Source organism: Macaca thibetana, chromosome 9 (genome assembly GCF_024542745.1).
Source record: "Macaca thibetana thibetana isolate TM-01 chromosome 9, ASM2454274v1, whole genome shotgun sequence".
Taxonomy (NCBI): Eukaryota; Metazoa; Chordata; class Mammalia; order Primates; family Cercopithecidae; genus Macaca; species Macaca thibetana.
In genome coordinates, this window is record NC_065586.1 from 61,440,317 (window position 1) to 61,458,054 (window position 17,738).

The 17,738-nt window shown below is 53.9% G+C and overlaps 5 protein-coding genes across 6 annotated transcripts in view; 2 read left to right on the plus strand and 3 right to left on the minus strand.

Moving 5' to 3' along the window:
• The window catches only part of PSAP (prosaposin), a 517,400-nt gene that overhangs the window by 321,466 nt on the left and 178,196 nt on the right, over positions 1 to 17,738 (plus strand). The gene's annotated exons all lie outside the window — the stretch shown is intronic.
• PCBD1 (pterin-4 alpha-carbinolamine dehydratase 1) overlaps positions 1 to 17,738 on the plus strand; it is a 1,172,580-nt gene that overhangs the window by 20,764 nt on the left and 1,134,078 nt on the right. The window lies entirely within an intron of this gene.
• Positions 1,838 to 4,200, minus strand: LOC126962533 (uncharacterized). The gene has a single exon (XM_050803686.1). It carries the CDS (start codon positions 4,198 to 4,200, stop codon positions 3,724 to 3,726), a length of 477 nt encoding a protein of 158 aa, XP_050659643.1. The 3' UTR covers positions 1,838 to 3,723.
• Positions 1,838 to 17,738, minus strand: part of CHST3 (carbohydrate sulfotransferase 3) — a 51,336-nt gene continuing 35,435 nt past the window's right edge. Inside the window, exons 2-3 of one of the 2 annotated variants that reach the window (XM_050803626.1) lie at positions 9,373 to 9,619; positions 1,838 to 8,193 (exon numbers count right to left, since the gene is read on the minus strand). In XM_050803626.1, the coding sequence (XP_050659583.1) occupies positions 6,897 to 8,193; positions 9,373 to 9,530 (1,455 nt within the window). In that variant the 5' untranslated portion in view covers positions 9,531 to 9,619 and the 3' untranslated portion in view covers positions 1,838 to 6,896. The remainder of the gene's footprint in view (positions 8,194 to 9,372; positions 9,620 to 17,738) is intronic. The other variant, XM_050803627.1, reaches the window with a different exon arrangement.
• On the minus strand, positions 3,325 to 4,663 carry LOC126962532 (uncharacterized). The gene has a single exon (XM_050803685.1). The coding sequence runs from the start codon at positions 4,661 to 4,663 to the stop codon at positions 4,172 to 4,174; it is 492 nt and encodes a 163-aa protein (XP_050659642.1). The 3' UTR covers positions 3,325 to 4,171.

The following is a 17,738-nucleotide window of genomic DNA, read 5'->3' on the forward strand; positions in this document are numbered from 1 at the left end:
AAAATACAAAAAAGCTAGCAGGTGTGGCACATGCCTGTGGTCCCAGCTACTTGGGAGGCTGAGGCAGGAGGATTGCTAGAGTCTGGGAGGTCTAGGCTGCAGTGAGCTGTGGCTGTGTCACTGCACTCCCACCTGGGTGACAGAGTCTTAAAAAATAAAGAAGGCCAGAGTCTTGAAAAACACTGTTGTTTGGGAAAAAAAAAAAAAAAAAAAAAGCTTTTCATGATAAAGGAATTCCGTAAAAATGGTTCTTTCTAGGAGGTAATCCTTAACGCTGGGTGAGTCAGGAGAGCGGCCTGCCTGGAGCCTGTAATGGCAAGTGTGCACCGTAACTTCCCAAGAGCAGCCCTGTGACCACAGTTTCTCCAAACACACTTGGGGACGCTGCTGCAGGCTCCAGGGCTGGGCCAGTGCTGGGCCTGGCAGGGCTCTGTGGGCAATGGCACAGGTCCTTGACCCCCGTCCCCTGCTGATCAAACTGCTTTCCAGAGAGTCCCAGCCAACTCTCCCTGTCCCAGAGAGCGCACCGGGCACTTGGTTCCTTCCCAGGGTTGAGTAAATTGGGGTGTAGGAAGGAAGACTGAGGATCCCGATGGGGTCTGGGGGTGGGGGAAAGGGGGAGGAGGAGAGATGGTTCCGGCCTCGTGGCTGAGGGGTGGGCAGGTGGGGAGGCGTCCAGGCTTCTCTGCTCTGTGATTAGTGCAATTTGTTTCCCCAGGGGGTCATTTGTGGTAGGAAACACAGCCCAGAAATTAAACTAACTATATCTAGTCCCCAGAGTAGGGGAGACAGCAATAGCACCTGACTTGGATGGACAGCTTCTGTTCAGGTCGGGATGACAGGTACCAGCTCAAATACTTTAATGGGCAGGAGGGAGCTGGCTTGAGCTTCCCAGGCCTGGACTGGGTGAACTGGCAGAGACACAGGTTAAGATTTGGGGAGGGGGCCTGTTCCCTCACATTGAGCCTTTCTGAGTCTTCACTCCCTCACTCCAGGAGCCACTGTTCCCATGCTCAGCCCTCCTCTGCCTCTTCCTGCAGCTGCTGGTCCTGCTACCCCTGTGTCCTGAGACCCACAAAGCCCCATCAGCTCTGGCTTCTGTGTTCCAAAACGAGCTCTCTCCCTTCTCCCCGGGGAACACCCATGCTCTGTAGGCAGCTCTTGGGAGACAAGCAGGGCTGAAATGTAGTAAGAACTGAAGTTGTTATGACAGATGTAACTGCAATTTAAAAAGACTCCATTCAATTTCTTAGCTGAAAGGGTCCTTGGCAATCTTCTCATGTGTTTTTGGAGATTTAGGTGAAGGCCAAATAAATCTGAAATGCTATCTGAACATGTAAAGCAGATCAAAACGCACCATGGCTCTCGTGGAGAGCGTGCCGCCTGCCCTTTCAGCTGACTTTTGAATCCCTAATGGGGCTTTTTGGGAACAATGTGAACAACTGATTATACTTTCATTCTAAAAGGAAACTGGTGTCCAAGTAAAGGCAGTGACTCATCCAAGGTCACACAGCCAGACAGTGGCAAAGCTGGGACTCATCCCCAGGCCCCCTGACCGCTGGCCCAATGCACCTGTCTCTGCCCCCAAATACCTGGGTTTTCTCTCTCTCCCCCCAGCACAGTCCCCACCAGCTCTGCCAGCCTGGTAACACAAGGAACGTTCATCCTGCCCATATTCCCCTAGTGCCTTTGATCCTTTGGGAATGGGCAGGGAATGGATTCTCTGTCCTGCTTCATGCTGGAAGTCACCTCCCTTCCGTCAATTAAAAAAAAAAAAATTGTGACCCAATTGCTGCTGAGAACAAATGCAAAGGAAAAGGCAGAGACACGCTGCAGGTTTTGCTCGTTGCATGTTTTCATCTTTAATTAAATAAGTCAAGTAGGCCATCAGGAGATGGGTTCACATTCTATTCTGCAAAGCAGGCCCTGACTGCCAGTGGCTGCCAGCTCTCTGAAGGGCAGCCCCAGCGTTTCCAGGAGACGGCAGATTGTCTGTGGCCATGGCAAGGACATCTGGGACGACAGTGACAGCAGTGGGGCTGGGAGCAATGTGGAACGGCACCAGAGGCTGAGCAGAATGAGCTACATGCTACACATACACGTGGATGCATATGTACATACCGTGGCAGTATATGCCGTGAAGCGGTGTCTCGTACCATGCAGACATGAAATAGCACACAGGGCTGAGGTGTTGGCAAAAAGACAGTGTGCAGGACCTGGGAGGGAGCGGGGGAGCCAGGCAAATTTGGACTAGACTATACAGCCGAGATGGAGACTTCAGGGGGTGCCCTGTTCAAACCAATGGCAGAGGACGCAGACCACCTGGGTCATTGTATCCCCCCAGCAAAGTACCTGATCCACAAAGTACCTCACATGAGCTAGGCCCGTGAGGATGGCACCATGTCTGTAGCCTTGGAAACATGTAACAAATTTGTCCCCCATACAGTTGTGGGGTGCCAAAGGACACGAGACCAAAGGATCTTGAAGCTCTTGAGACATGTGAAGTTGCCAATTCTGCTTTGTGCTTTTGAGGTAAAGAGCAGCTTCCACTGTCTCTGAAACTGCAGCGAGTTGAGAGGTGATGTGGCTGCATTTAGGAAGTCCTGGATCCTCTCCCTTCCATCTGGCTGCGCCTTGTCCTAGAAGCTTCACAAGCAAACCCATCAACTCAGGAGCCCTGGATTTCAGCAGGCGGTCCTTCTATCAGCTTGTACAGATCTGTAAGACACACTTGGCTTGTGAAGGTGTCTGCTCCCACCCCACCCCGCTTTCTCTCCCCTTAGCTCTCCTTGCCTCAGGTATCAGCCTTTGAGATCTGGCTTCGCTTTCTGACTTTGGGAATGGGGGTGGGAGGGGACTGCCTTGAGGACACAGCTATTCAGTCTTCTGCTCCTGTTCTAGCAAGGGACAAGCCCTACAGTCAATTGGTCTCACCATGTTGCCCAGGCTGGTCTCCAACTCCTGGGCTCAAGCAATCCTCCCATCTTGGCCTCCCCAAATGTTGGGATTACAAGCCTGAGCCACTGCACCTGGCCTATACGGTCAATAGACCCCAGCATAGCAGAGGATGACCTGGGGCTGGAAGACTTTAGGGTCAGGATATCTCCTCTACCACCCAGGCCAAGAATCAACCTTCTGGGAAGGACCTCCTGCTGGAGCTCCTTCCATTGCCAGACAGATAGATGACCGAGATGGGAGGGAAAGATGTCGTGTGATGCCGGTGCCTCCGTTCTGTGGGGTTTGGTCAGCAGCTGCTCCCCTACGCCAGCCTCTGGCAGTACCTCCCAGGCTGAGGGTGCTAGCAGACAGGAAGTAAACTTGTTATTAAACATCTCTTTTCTGTTTATTTTCAAGTGCATGTATCGCAGAGGGACAAAAGCCTAAATTTGCTTTATATTTCTAAGCTTTTGGAAAATAAATCGGTGACCACCTGCGGTGTGTGTGTGACAGAGACGGGCTTCTGTGCACATGTGGGCTTCTCCTTCCCTCTCTACGGGGACCTGGGAATCCTGCCCTCCACTAATTACTCCCAAGGACCCTCCAGGGCCCTTATCCATTCCTCAATTTATGAACAGGCCCCAAGGGGAAGATGGGAACAGGCAGAGCGGGGACAGCCTGTGAGCGCTGGATGCTGCTCTGTCTCACCAAGGCCTGGAATGTTCTGAGCCATTTCTATAGGCTGGGCCGCAGAACTCATCAATAAGAAAGAACATGAGTAAACACTCATAGCTGAATAGTCCTCTTGTGCTGGGGAGGCTGGCGGCCAGTGGAGAGAGGCCTCAGCTGCTCCCTCTGTCTCCGGGCAGGTGGGCACTTTGTAGGGGAAGGCTCTGGCAGACAAGCTGGAACAGAGGAGAAACCAGGGCCAGCCTTGCTGGAAAAGGAGGCCCGGCCCCCAGCGCTTCCATCTTCTCCATCCCAGCTCCAAGCTGAAAATCGTGTCCACGTGGATGACTCCAACCACATCCACAACGTGTCAAGCCAATAGTCACACCACATTGTCCTTCCCCAAACCCCAACGGTTCCCAGAGCATCGCTGAGTCCCAGGGGAATACATTTCCAGGAAACACCCACGCACTTGTGACCGGTCTCAAACACCCGGGCAGAGGTAATATAGCAGCAAGGGCCCTGATGTGGCATCTCAGATAAACATGAGAGAAACCAAGGGATCTCAGATCTTAAACAACGTCCGGGGGCCATCGTGGTGCTGGCGCTCCGGCTTATTCTCCTCTGGTGTTCTGAATCGTCTTCTGGTGTCCGTGCATGAACAGAGTGTGTGAATGGTTTCTATTGTTATTTTCTTTCTTGATTCGGGTACAGCGTCGAGTCCCTGCAGATAATAAGGTATTTTCTGTCTCTTCTTTTCACAAAATAAATAAATTAAGTCAACTTGCAGTGTGCACATTGTCAATGTCCTGAGAAGTCCCAAAGGCCCATTCTTGGTGTCATCCTCAGAGAGCGGAGTGGGAGGTCTTGGCCCAGAGTAAGAAGGAGGGATAAAGTCTGCTGTCCACAATAGCAAGGCCCCTAGGAAGAGCCTTGGATGGAGGTGGCTACCCTCTCCCCAGTCCCAGCACCCTCCACCTCCACATGGGGAACAGAGGAGGGAGCAGTGGGGAGGCTGGGGAAGAGCAGCCAGCACTTCTGAGCCTGCCAGAAACATCCTGACCCCATAGTCACCTTTTCAGAGCTGGTGTTCCTTTGAACTCCAAATTAGAACCATGTCTCTGCACAACTTACTCTTGGCCTCTAAAACCAAGAGTGTTGGGGTGTTCAGGCAAAATAGCAAAAGAAAAGAAAAAAAAAACCCAAGAGTGGAGAACTCCTTGAATGACTGGAGTCCACAGTAACAGAGACCCAGCAGCTCAAATAGGCTGATGATTGCAAATCCCATGAGACGGTTACTGGCCTCACCTTCTCCAATGGTGGCTTCCTGCCAGGACACACTCTTCCCTCCCCCACGGCAATGCTGGACTCATTCTGTACTTCCCTGGTGTCCGTATTACTCAACCCAAAATGCAGCCCTCTGGGTTTACAATGGGCCGTATCTGACAGAGAAATTGTCCAGGAAACCAGAAACAGGGCTGGGCAGCCCTCGGCAAACCCTTGCAAGCTCTGGACACTGAGTTCTGCTCCTGGGTTTGAGGTGGGAGTGGGGAAGGGCTTCTACTCTGGGTATACTTGCTGCTTGATCATGAGGCCTCTGCCCACCCAGGAAACATGTTAGGGCCTGTGAGGGATTTTCAAATCCAGCTTCTTCTCAGGGAGGGGCGAGGGCTGCAAATCTCTGCTGCTCTGGACACTAGGCCAGAACGCTGGTGGCTTTGAGATTCATCCCACATGGGGTTCAAACAGAAAAGCCCATAGGGCACTGTAGCCTGCCATGCGGCCACCTCTCCTCGCTCCTCCTGGGGAAGGCTCCTCCTCCTGTCCTCTCCCTCTGCCAGGAGCCAAGTGCTCCCTGCTAGTGTTCCCAGCCTCTTTCAAGCCCTCAGGCCCCCACTGCTTGGGAGAGGCGCTCCTGCAGAAACAAAAGCAAAAACACAGCCACAAAACAAGAAAGACACCAAGCCATAAATAACTTAAAAACCCCAAATAAAACACCCAGCACATCCTGCATTGAGCAATACTCTTCCCAGAGCCCTAAGGAGGAATTCCAGGCACTGGTTGTAACCACGGCAACCAGCTGGCCGACCCTGTCCACGAGGGAGAAGGCGGGCTTCTCAGGGAAGGGGTGCATCCTGGCGGGACTTCTCCCCCACGGGTACTCTGTACTTTCCTCTTGGCCCTGCCCCAGATGAGGCCTGGCTGGAAATGGAAGGCCCCATGAGCTGCCTTTTGCCTGCAGGGACCACAGCTGCCTCTCCCTGCCAGGCCTGAGGCAGCCTTCAAATATGGACATGTTCGGGAGCGAGCCAAGCTGGACCGGGCCTTTGGCTGCACCATTTCAAAACATCCTGCCTGCCAGCCGCAAGGATGTGGATAGGTCAGAGGAGGTAGCCATGAGAACCTAAGGCGGGCAGGGGCTTTGAACGCTGCAGTTCTGAATCTGTCGTTCAGTCCCAAACCTGGCCAGGGAACCGTGTCATGTCATGGCCTTTAACGCATTTCCTTCCCCTGCCCTGCCCTCGAAATAATCCTACAAATGTAATCACAGGCTCCTCTGAGGTGTGTGATACAGAAAAACCCTGTAGGCATAAGCAGCGAGGAAGCTTGTCTGCATAGATGTGTGTGCACTTGTGCCTTTATGAGGCTTGTCTGTGTGTGGCGTACATGTATGCATGTCTATACGCATGTGTGTGTTTTTCAGCTCGATATGGGGCCCAGATTCATCCAGCCATTCCATTCATGAAAATGCTGAATCGCTCTGTACTGGTTGGTAAACAGCCACTGTCACCTCAAATGAGCCTCAAATGCCACCTTTGACACCCAGGGCTGTCCTGGCCCCTCCTCCAAGGACCCACCCAGATTCCAGACTTCACCATCCAGACAAGAAACGGTTAACACCAAATAAAGTAGGAGGTCTGACTGTCACTGGTCAGAGCCTTGCCCCTTCTGGTTGTTAAATATTTGGACTCTGGCCTGCAGGGTCTCCAGGCACAAATGTATGTTTCTCTGAGATCGAAGCTTGCCAACAGGCCCGGGCCTGCCTGGGCCTGCTCAGGAGGCTGCAACCCCTTGGGTCTGGGTGTGATGGCCCTCAAGGGGACCGGACACTGTCCTGTTCTCCGCGATTAACCCTAGGGCCGCCGCTTTGGCGGAGCGCTGGCTGGGGGCCCTACTGCTACAGGAGGTGCTGCCCGCTCACGGCGCTGCGCACCCGCCCTCTGCGAGGGCTGCGGCAGAAAGGCGGGGCAGGCCTTTCACGAGGAGGGGCACACGGGGCCCCGGTGCCCCTACGTGACCCAGAAGGTGCCCCGCTCCTCCAGCAGGCTGACTGAGCGGTTGGTGAGGGCGGCGGCGTCCCGCGCCAGTTTGTAGCCGAAGAGACGCATGGCAGGGCCGCAGGCGGCCTGCACCACCTGGGCCAGCTTGAAGGGCATGCTGAAGCGCCACTTTTCGAACTGCTCCGAGGAGTTCTTCTGCGTGGAGTAGATGCCGCTGCCGTCGTGGGCCGCCTGCGTGTTCTTCTGGATCCAGTCCTCCACCTGCGGAGTCAGGGGGATGCCGGCAAAGCGGTACATTTCGCGCGCCTTCTGCAGCGGCCCGCGCGCCACGTCCTCATAGCGCACCAGCATGTAGCGGCCCCGCAGCCAGGCGGGCTGCCGCAGCCCCAGCTCTGCGGACAGACGGATGCTCTCGCAGTTGCCCCGCAGCCGCTGCACCTCCTCTTCCCTCAGGCCGTCCTGGCCCTCGTCGTCCAGCCACTTCTTCCAGGTCTTATACTTGCCGGCGAAGGCCACCATGCGCGAGGCCAGCACGGCCCGGGGGTCGCGCACCAGCTGGATGACGCGCAGGTCCAGGCGGGGGTCCTCGGCCAGCGGCTGCAGGAACTCCAGCTGCCGGATGCGCACGGCCTTGAGGGCCATGTGCTCCTTGCGGCGGCAGGCCTCGGCAGCCAGCGTCACGTTGAGGGGGCCGCAGCGGCGGTTCTTGCAGTGGTACTTCTCGAAGACCTTCTTGACGAAGGGCGTGCAGACGGGGTCCTCGCACAGGGAGCGGCTAGAGCCCCGGCGGAACATGAACTCGGTCAGGTGGTCCTCGGGCAGTGGCGTGATGAAGTGCTCCAGCACGTACAGGTCGCACAGGAAGAGCTGCTTGAGCACGTCGCGGTACACCAGGGCCGAGCCCGCGGCGTTGGCGCCCCCCGGCTCGAAGGACACTGTGCGCTCGATGTGCCACAGCGGCTCGAAGAGGTAGAAGATGTTGCCCTGCTGGTTGAAGAATTCGCCCACGAACGAGGAGCCGGTGCGCGTGGTGGCCATGAGCAGCACGTGGCGCCGGGGCCCAGCCACGGCCGGTCTGGGTGGCTCCTCCTTTCCCTCCTCCTCCTCTTCCTCCCCTGCGGCCTCCACGGCTGGCTCCACACCCAGCTGCAAGCTGAGGTTGCGGAGACGGCTCTGCAGCTGGGAGAAGGCTGAATCAAGCTCGCTCAGGGACAAGAGAGATGCGTTCTCAGCTAAGACCAGGGCGGGGTCGGTGCTGTTGGCATCTGCCAGAGCTTGGGGGATCTGCTTCAGCTTGTCTGAGACCCTGTGAGGACAAAGAAGATCAGGGTCAGTGGCTGACTGGGGACCCCGCCTCCTGGGCAACCCGAAGCACTCTCCCAAGCAGATGAACAAGATCTGTCTCAGTTGGGTTTCCCCAAAAGCAGACTTTCAGGCAAGGATTTGTGCTTCGTTTATTTGGGACATGATCACAGGAAGAACTGGATAGGGAAGTGAGGCAGGGGAGGAAAGAGGTCCATGACAGATATGCTGCTAGAAGCAGGTGTGGGCATCAGAGGCTCAGTCTGATGGGGATCTGGGGGGGACATTTACTCCCTAGTACTTCCGGCTTGCCAGTGTGCTGGTGGAGAGAAAGCTCTCAGGTGCAGAGCTGTAGGGGCTTGCAGTAGAACCCAATAGGCACAAGTTAGAATGGTCCTTGCTCAGTGACCCAAGTGGGGCATTGACAGTGTCCACTGTATTGCCCAATCCCTGACCCACCCATCTTAGCTAATGCTTTCTTGCAGGGCTTGTGCCTGGGAGGAGAACAGGCTAAGAAATCTTTCTACATCTAACAGGCCCACTGCACATAGCTGTATGCTGCCAATTCAAAGAGGTAAAGGGGCGTTCCCAGGGTAGCCTATTTGAGGGACATGCTCCTGGAGTTGAGCAGTACACGGCCTGGCAGCTGCACATGGCAGCCCTGCCCATCAGAGTATCCATACTAGGACCTTGCCTTTCCACGGGTTCAATGATCAAGACTTCTATAGGGGATGTGCTGCTAATGCAAGGCCAGGAAGTAAATTAATAGTAATAGTCGCAGCCAGCAAATACTGGACACCAACTATGTGCCAGGCACTGGGCTAAATGCTTTTACATTTTCTCATTCACTCTTTACAACAATGCTGGTCCCATCATTAGCCACATTTTAAAGAAGAGGAACTGAAGACTCAGAAATGTGAAGTATCTTGCCTAACCTTTCACAGTTGTAGAGGGCCAACACGGGGGACTCCAACCCAGGCTGTTTGAGTCCAGAGCCCAAGTCTCGCCCCTGTGCAGTCATGAGGACGTGTGCAGAAGCCACTGCCTGGGACACAGGAGGGGCCTGGGGATGGCTTGTTGAAGGAATGCATTTGCAGGTCCACAGAGAGCCCTGCAGTTACCTCCCTGTCCCCACCCACCCCACCTTGAAAGGAAGATGAAGACTTGGGCTTGCAACCCTCACCTTGATATGATTTTATTTTCCTTTTCGATGAAGACAAAAACTATCACCACAAAAACCAAGAAAAGAGCGTATTTGCTTCTCATCTTCAGGCTGTGCAGAAAGTCCCGGCAGTCCTGGAGCAAAGTGAGTCCTTTCTCCATGGGGAAAGGTGGGGCCATGGGGGTTCCTCAGGCCGGCCTTGGACACTCAGCTCAGGGGCATCACTCAGGACCCGGCTTGTCGTCTTCAGGTGGGGGACACCCTCATCCTGTGGAGAGACAGGTGGTCAGAACATCCTTGTCTGTACACGAGGAATGCAGAGGATGTTTCTCCACCAGACTTTTGAGGATCTCAGCCCTGGTGAGCAGCCAGGGCCCAGACCCACTCTCCAGACATAATGTGCCCCAGAGAGACTGAAGGTATCTTTAATAGGTTATTTAAAATGCTAATGAACCATTGGGTTCATCCATCCCACCTCCATCAGTTTCTCCCTTGACCTCACACATCAAAGGCATGTGCATGGAAAAGAATAACCCTTGTAGCATAAATGTTTATAATAGCAGAAAGAGTGCAAATACCTAAATGAAAATGGTGGAGCATCCAGGTAATGGATTTTTATGTGGCCACAAAGAATAATGAGGTGGATCTATAAATGTGAATGATCCAGAAAATACATGAGAACACACACACACACACACACACACACACACATACACACAAGGTGCAGACCCTGTGCTTATGCAGGACAGGGCTTCCCAACCTCAGCACTGTTGCCATTTTCCACCAGATAAGTGGGGATTGTCCTGTGAATTATAGAATGTTTGACAGCATTCTTGGCCTCTACCCACTAATTGGCAATAATTGTTTGTTTGTTTTTGAGACAGGGTCTCACTGTGTTGCCCAGGCTGGAGTGCAGTGGCATGATCATAGTTTACTACAGCCTCAACCTCCTAGGCTCAATTGATCCTCCCACCTCAGCCTCCTTAGTCACCACAAGTGCACACCACCACACCCAGCTAATTTTAAAAATTTTTTGTAGAGATGAAGTCTTGCCATGTTGCCCAACCTAGTCTTGAACTCCTGAGTTCAAGCAATCCACCTGCCTTGGCCTCCAAAAGTGCTAGGGTTATAGGCACGAGTCACCATGCCTGGCCCCCCCTGTTCATCTGTAACCATCAAGTATCTCCAGACATTGCTAAGTGTCTCCTGGGGTGGGAAGGTGGGGGGTGCCAAATCATCCCAGGTGGAGAACCTCCAAAGTAGCAAGATCCCATTTGGAAACAAATGCCGGGAAAAAAATATAGATGTGGGATACAAATGGACTCTGGCTGCAGGAAAACGCAAGGCCTGGTAACAACGGCTGCATCTAGAAGGTGGACAGGTAGGTGGAGAGAGAAGGTGGAGTGAGGCTTATGTTTGCTATGTAACACTGTGCCTTGTTACACATTTTACCATGTGTATGTGTAAATTATAAAAAATTAACAAAAGAAAAAATACCATAGTGCATAAATTCTACCTAAATCCTTAACATGGCCTCAGCCTTCAGGTCTCCACTTTCTAGGCAGCCTTCCCCAGGCTATGTTAGGGCTCCCTACAGCCCCACCACTGTACAAAGATTATCATGAGCACCTGGGACTTTGTCATAAAGCCATAAAGCAACAATTGTTCAATACTGAACATCCCTTCAGGCAGGACAGGGAGTTTGTCTGGGCCCCTCATTATCTCTCAATTCTGGGCCAGGCAAGAGATACACAGTTGGTGAACAACAGATGGATAAAGGAAAAAATGACTCTCGACTAAAATAGTATGTATCATTATTATTATTATTACTTTGAGATGGAGTCTTGCTCTGTCGCCCAGGCTGGAGTGCAATGGCGCAATCTCGGCTCACTGCAACCTCCGCCTCAAGCAATTCTCCTGCCCCAGCCTCCTGAGAAGCTGGGATTACAGGCATGCATCACTGTGCCCAGCTAATTTTTGTATTTTTAGTAGAGACAGAGTTTCACTATGTTGCCCAGGCTGGTCTTGAATTCCTGACCTCAGATGATCCATCTGCCTAGGCCTCCCAAAGTACTGGGATTACAGGTCATTATTATTATCATCTAAATAGATAATATCTAACAGGGTCTTGCTATATTGCCCAGGCTGGCCTCAAACTCCTAGGCTCAAGCAATCCTCCCTCCTCAGCCTCCAGAGTAGCTGGGACCGCAGGTGTGCCACTGCACTTGGCTATAAAGTTTTTTTACGACTAGAGCAAATACAGGTGCAGAAAGGAGTCTATTCCTTTTTTTTTTTTTTTTTTTTTTTTTTTTTTTTGAGATGGAGTCTCACTCTGCAACCCAGGCTGGAGCGCAGTTGTACAATCTCAGCCCACTGCAACCTCTGCCTTCCGGGTTCAAGTGATTCTCGTGCCTCAGCCTCCTGAGTAGCTGGAATTACAGGTGTGTGCCACCATGCCCGGCTAATTTTTGTATTTTTTGGTAGAGATGGGGTTTCACCATGTTGGCCAAGTTGGTCTCGAACTCCTTATCTCAGGTGATCCGCTTGCCTCGGCCTCCCAAAGTGCTGGGATTACATGTGTGAGCCACTTCACCTGGCCTAGGAGAGTCTATTCCTAACTGGAATTGTCCTGCCGTTTCCTAATTTTTCTGGGCCTTTTCTCATGAACTTATTAAGTTAATATTTTCTGAGCATTTACCTTGTGCTGGCTTCTGGCCTAGGCACTGAAAATACGGCGGTGAACAAGCAGGCATGATCTGTGCCCTCCCAGGGCTTGTACTCTGGTTGGGAGGGTCAACCAATGATATGGGCAGCTGAAGTTTACTGAGGCATGTTTCTCTGTGCCAGGTGCCATGCTAAGCACTTGCACTCATCCAATCCTCAGCAAAGCCCTATGAGGCAGCAACTAACCCATTTTCCGGGTGAGGAAACTGAGGTTGAGACAAGTTCACTAACTTACTTAAGGTTCCTCCAGCAGAAGCCTCTGGCCACCCCTCCCAGGTCCAGGTCATTTGAGCTTCTTGGTGTACCTTGGGGACCTCCAGCCTAGCTCCTGTGGTGGGGCTTTCCGGCTGACCATCTCCCTTCCCAGAATGCAAACTCCCCGAAGTTGGGGGTCACATCTAGAATGGCACTTGGCACAGACCAGCTGTGCAAAAAACAATGGTGAGGCTGGTGCCTGGCAGCTGTTGGCAAGAATGTGTAGAATGGCCAGTGGGGCTACATCCCCCATGCACCCTGTTTAGCCCGTGGTGGGGCGTGAGGCCACCTACCCCACTGAGAGGGTGAGAAGCACCACTGAGTTTTCGGAGTACAAGGTGTTGATATCCTGACTTTCTGTCCTCTCCACTCTCAGGTTGTCTGGGGCTGATGATGGGAGGGAAGCAGGAGCTGGGGTTAGAAGTCCTGGGCTCTAGTCCTTTCTGTGTCTCTAGATGCTGTGCAACCTTGTATAAGTGACAACCTCTCTGATCCTGTTTGTAGCATGAAAAGGGCATCCCTGCTGATAAAGGTGCTGTGAGGAATGTATCTGATGCATGGTAAATGCTCATGAAATAGGAGAGGGGTGAGAAGGCAGGTGTGGGTGAGGAAGCTGCCCTAGCTACCCCTCCCTTCTGGGCCTGGCACCTTGGTAAGGTATAGAAGTTGGGGTGCCTAAATGACAAGCCTCTGAACCTTCTCCTTCCCTCCCTTCCAGGTACTATTTCTATTTTTAAGTTGCTGTTCCAGCCTCCTCATCCCCAGAGCAACACGGCGTTCCTAAGATCCTTCCTGACGCTGCCCTAAAAGGAAGAAGCAAAGTTGGACACTCGGACAGGAACCCAGGCAGGCTGCTGGCTCCCTTGCCCTGCTCAGACAGCCGCCCCTCTGTTTAGCTTTGGAAACCTAGCAGGCAGGTGGGCAGGCAGGTGAGAGAGGTTTGGAGCTTCCTAGAGCCAGGAGCAGGGAGAGGGTCATGGTGCCAGGCGGTCACAGGGCCATGAGGGAAGGGGATAGGGCCCGGATGGGGGTTACTCAGCAAAGCCCCATGCAGAACCCACCATGCAGGAGGCCCCCCGTGCAGGAGGCCCCCCGTGCAGGAGGCCCTTTACAAGAAGCAGACCTGTGACACCTGTGACATCAGATGAACCTTTGTATCACTTCTCTCCCATTTTCATGGTGCAAGGGCTAGCCCTGCCTCCCTTGCTTAGTTCATGGGAAGAACCAAAAAATCTCTTCCTCTTTCTCTTGGTCCCTCCTAGCCCCTAGTACTCAAAACCTTTCATCCAGCCGGGCACAGTGGTTCATGCCTATAATCCCAGCACTTTGGGAGGCCGAGGCAGGTGGACCTGAGGTCTGGAGTTTGAGACCAGCCTGGCCAACATGGTGAAACCCTGTCTCTACTAAAAATACAAAAATTAGCCGGGTGTGGTGGCGGTCGCCTGTAATCCCAGCTGTTTGGGAGGCTGAGGCAGGAGAATTGCTTGAACCTGGGGGTGGAGGTTGCAGTGAGCCAAGATCATGCCATTGTACTGGAGCCTGGGCACTCAGAGTAAAACTCTGTCTCAAAAACAAAAAACAAAAAACCTTTCATCCCCTCAATGCCCCAGCAAATACGTAACAGCCCAAGGAACAGGTGGCATCCCCTGCTTGGGCCCACTGGGGCGGCCAGGCCAACAGTGAAGCATGCCAGAGGCATGTGCCAGGTCAGCTCTGCTTGAGGGCAGCAGGCAGTGGGACAGCTCCCTTGGCCCAGTTTTGTCCAGCACTCTGCACATTGACAGCAAACACCAGAGGCAGGAAAGGAGGCACGGTGCTGAGTTCTTTCAGGGCAGCGACCATCTGGTGAGTGCACACTACGTGCCAGGCCCTGGGCAGAACCAGCCCAACCTTCCAGGTGCTGACTGGGATGTGGACTCCTGTCCCACCTATGACACAGTTCTCAAATCACTGTTCTCCCTCTGTCTCACGTCCTCACCTGCCTATCACCTCCGAACTGTCTCATCTGGCTTTTGTCCCCACCCCTCCACCGAATAATGCTCTTGACGGCATCCACAATCTCCTGGGGCCCTAGTGCGGCTGCTGTGGGCTTCTCATCCTCCATGCTGCATCGCCTATTCTCTCCCCGCGGAGGCCCACATTTCTGCTGGCCTCCCCACGCCCCCTCCTGCTTCCCTGGCTTCCTCAGGCTCGGCCTCCTCTATGGGATCCCATGTGGGCACGCTTGCCACCCAGACAGGGGAGCACCTGAGCACCTGATTACAACTGTGCTGCCACCCAGCTTCTCAGCCACGTGGAAACTTCTCAGAGGCACAGACAAGGCAGCTCCTGCTTCAAACACTCCATGCACTACTTGGTAAAAAAAAAAAAAAAAAGCCCTGTAAGGGCCTTCGAGATCCAGACCCTGCTCACCCTTCCCACCTCTTCTCCCAACACCCCTACCCCGGCCCTTCCTGCTGCTCCCCACCTGGGGCCTTCTGCATCAGCTGGTCCCTCTGCCAGGGCCAGATCTGCTCTGGCTCGCTCCTTCTAAGCAATCAGGACTCAGCTCAAATGCCCCCCCGCTCTAGAGTCCTTCCCTGACCCCTGACTTAATGTGGGCCACCCCCATCACTTTCCCTCTCGGCACCCTGCTTTACTCCCTTCCTAGATGGAAACGTGCTTGCTGATGGCCTCTCATCCCCCAGAACACTGGCTCCCGGAGAGGAGAGCTTCATCTGTCTGCTCTACCCTTGCATCTCCAATGCCCGGAATTGTACCTGGCACAGAGTGGGTGCTTCATAAATACTTGCTGAATGAATGAATGAATGAATGAATCAATGTCCTTCCCAAAGCATTGAGCCCAGTGCAAGATGCTTAATCGTTCTAAGTTGACAGAAGATGTGAAGAGGAAGAAAAAAAGGCAGTTGCTCCATAGATGAGTGGCCCACGTGTGCACAGGCTGTGAGCATGAGTGCGTAGGCCACAGGTACGTGCCAAGGGTGTGTGCTGGAAACCTGTGCTGGGAGCATAGTGTGAACCATGGGCACCGACTGTGGGCAAAACTTCACACTTGGGACTGCACATAACTTTAGTCTCTTGAATTCTTGTTTCCATCCAGCCTTTTACAGCTGTGGGCTAACAAGGGGGAGGGCAGAAAACAGCCTAAGCCATCTGCAGACAAATGTGAGCAAGGGAACGCTGTGGAAAAAGGGGGCTGTGAGCTGAGGCCGGGCAAGCCCCAGCAAGTGAGGCTTCAGCTTCCCTCCCTTCTCTCCCCGAGGGGTCTTTCTGCTCAGGCCTCCCTCGTGACTTGGCAAGGTGCCTCCCAGAGAACGAGTTTTCTACTTGGATGGTCTCCAACCAGGCCTTTCCACTGAGGCCCAAAATGGACTGTGGCCCCGTTCTAGCCTCCCCCAGGGAAGGTGGGGGTCCCAGCAAGTCGGCTGTGATAAGGGACGGCCCTGCCAGACATTGCATCAGGCAGCAAAACTCCACTCCCCTCGCCTGCCTGGGGCCAAGAGCACAGTGGGGTGGGGTGGGGTAGGGGGAGGTTAGGCAGGGGCTGGTGCTCAGCTGTTGCTGGCTCAGCCTCTTGGCCTTTCCCACGAGCTGGAGGAGGAGCTGCATGGGAAAGAGGAGCCAAGGGAGGGCAAGAGCTGGTGACAGAGGCGCTCCAAGGCAGAGTGGGAGCGCTGAAACCCACCGCGGGAAAGCGCCACGTGTGCTGGGTGCTGGGAGGCTGCCCCCACCCACCTTGTTGCCAAACACCTTGGAGTGGGCTCTTTTGTGAGTTTTCTCAGCATCTGCAGAGTGAAGAAAGAGGTGGCGGGGAAGCCCCCAGGCCACTGGCACAGTAGGGCAGGGAAATGGGGCTCCTGTGCCAGCCTGCCTGGTTTTTATTTTTTAATTTTGTTCTTACCATCTAGCCCAAAATGCCAACTGCCTTGGTTTTAGATGAGAAGAGCTTGTCCATCCGGTGGCCTGTCCAGCCCAGATTCCATTTCACTTGGGGACATCCAGACACAGCTTGGGAAGGCCAAGGCCACCCAATCAGGAGTGTGGTGTCTGACAGGAGGGTAAATGCCCAGCCCAGAGACTGCTGAATGAGCCAGTGAGTGAAAGAAGAGCAGGAATGAAAGAAGGGGAAGTGAATGAATGCCTGGCTCCAGCTCCCCCACCACCTCCACCCACCGGCACCCAGTAGAGCCCCAGGGCTATGGGGCTATGTCACTCCTGAGCGCATCCGAGCCCCCGGGGCTCCAGCTTCCTCTTCCTCTCCCAAGAAAGAACCGATCTTTGATTTCCTTTTGTCCAACCACTGCCAAGACGGAGTAGAAGCAGGCAAAGGTGTGTCACCTGAATGTCAGTGGATGTCCACGTAGCTGTAAAGGGACGAGTGCCATAGGTGGATCTTGGGGCTGAGGACCAGCCTGGCAGGGGTGGGGCTGCCACAGACTCTGAGCCAGCCCCGGCCAGGACAGGCCTGGCTGCCCCTCGGCCCTTTATGCCTGCATGGGGCTGTTGGGGAGCACACTTTCTTGCTCCCATTGGACACAGTCCCTTCCAACAGCTGCAGGAAGTGCAGGACCTCAGGTTGGAGAGGTGGGAACTGACCCACACCTCCCGGCTTCACTGCACCTGCCTGGTAAGGAGCTGTGGCTGAAGCTGGTGTCCATGATGCCCTCAACCATGTTGCCAGGCAGCCCTGGGAGGAGTCTGCTGGCTCATTCAGAACCTGGACATGGACCAAGATTCATGGCCAAGGACGTGCCCAAGCCCAGCATGGGAGAAGCGTGGCGAGCATCTTCTCAAAGCCAGCAGGCTGGGTAACTGTGGGGCATTGAGACAGTGAAAGCAAGCCATGCAGGGGGCACCATCACAGATGCAGAGCTACAAAAACATAATGTTACGATTCTTTTCACCTTACACCTTTTGATTTATTTTTTGGGGGGGATGGGGTCTCACTCTGTCACCCAAGCTGGGGTACAGTGGCATGATCTTGGCTCACTGCAGCCTCGACATCCCAGACTCAGGCAGTCCTCCCACCTCAGCCTCCCAAGTAGCTGGGAGCACAGGGGTGTGCCACCACGCCTGGCTACATTTTTTCTTAAATCGTTTATGGAGGCCAGGCACGGTGGCTCACGCTTGTAATCCCAGCACTTTGGGAGGCTGAGGTGGGAGGATCACGAGGTCAGGAGTTCGAGACCAGCCTGGCCAACATGGTGAAACCCCGTCTCTACTAAAAATACAAAAATTAGCTGGGCATGGTGGCGCAGGCCTGTAATCCCAGCTACTTGGGAGGCTAAGGCAGGAGAATTGCTTGAACCGGGACCCAGGAGGCAGAGGTTGCAGTGAGACGAAATTAAGCCACTGCGAGACTCTATCTCAAAACAAAAACAAAAACAAAAAACACTTATGGAGACAGG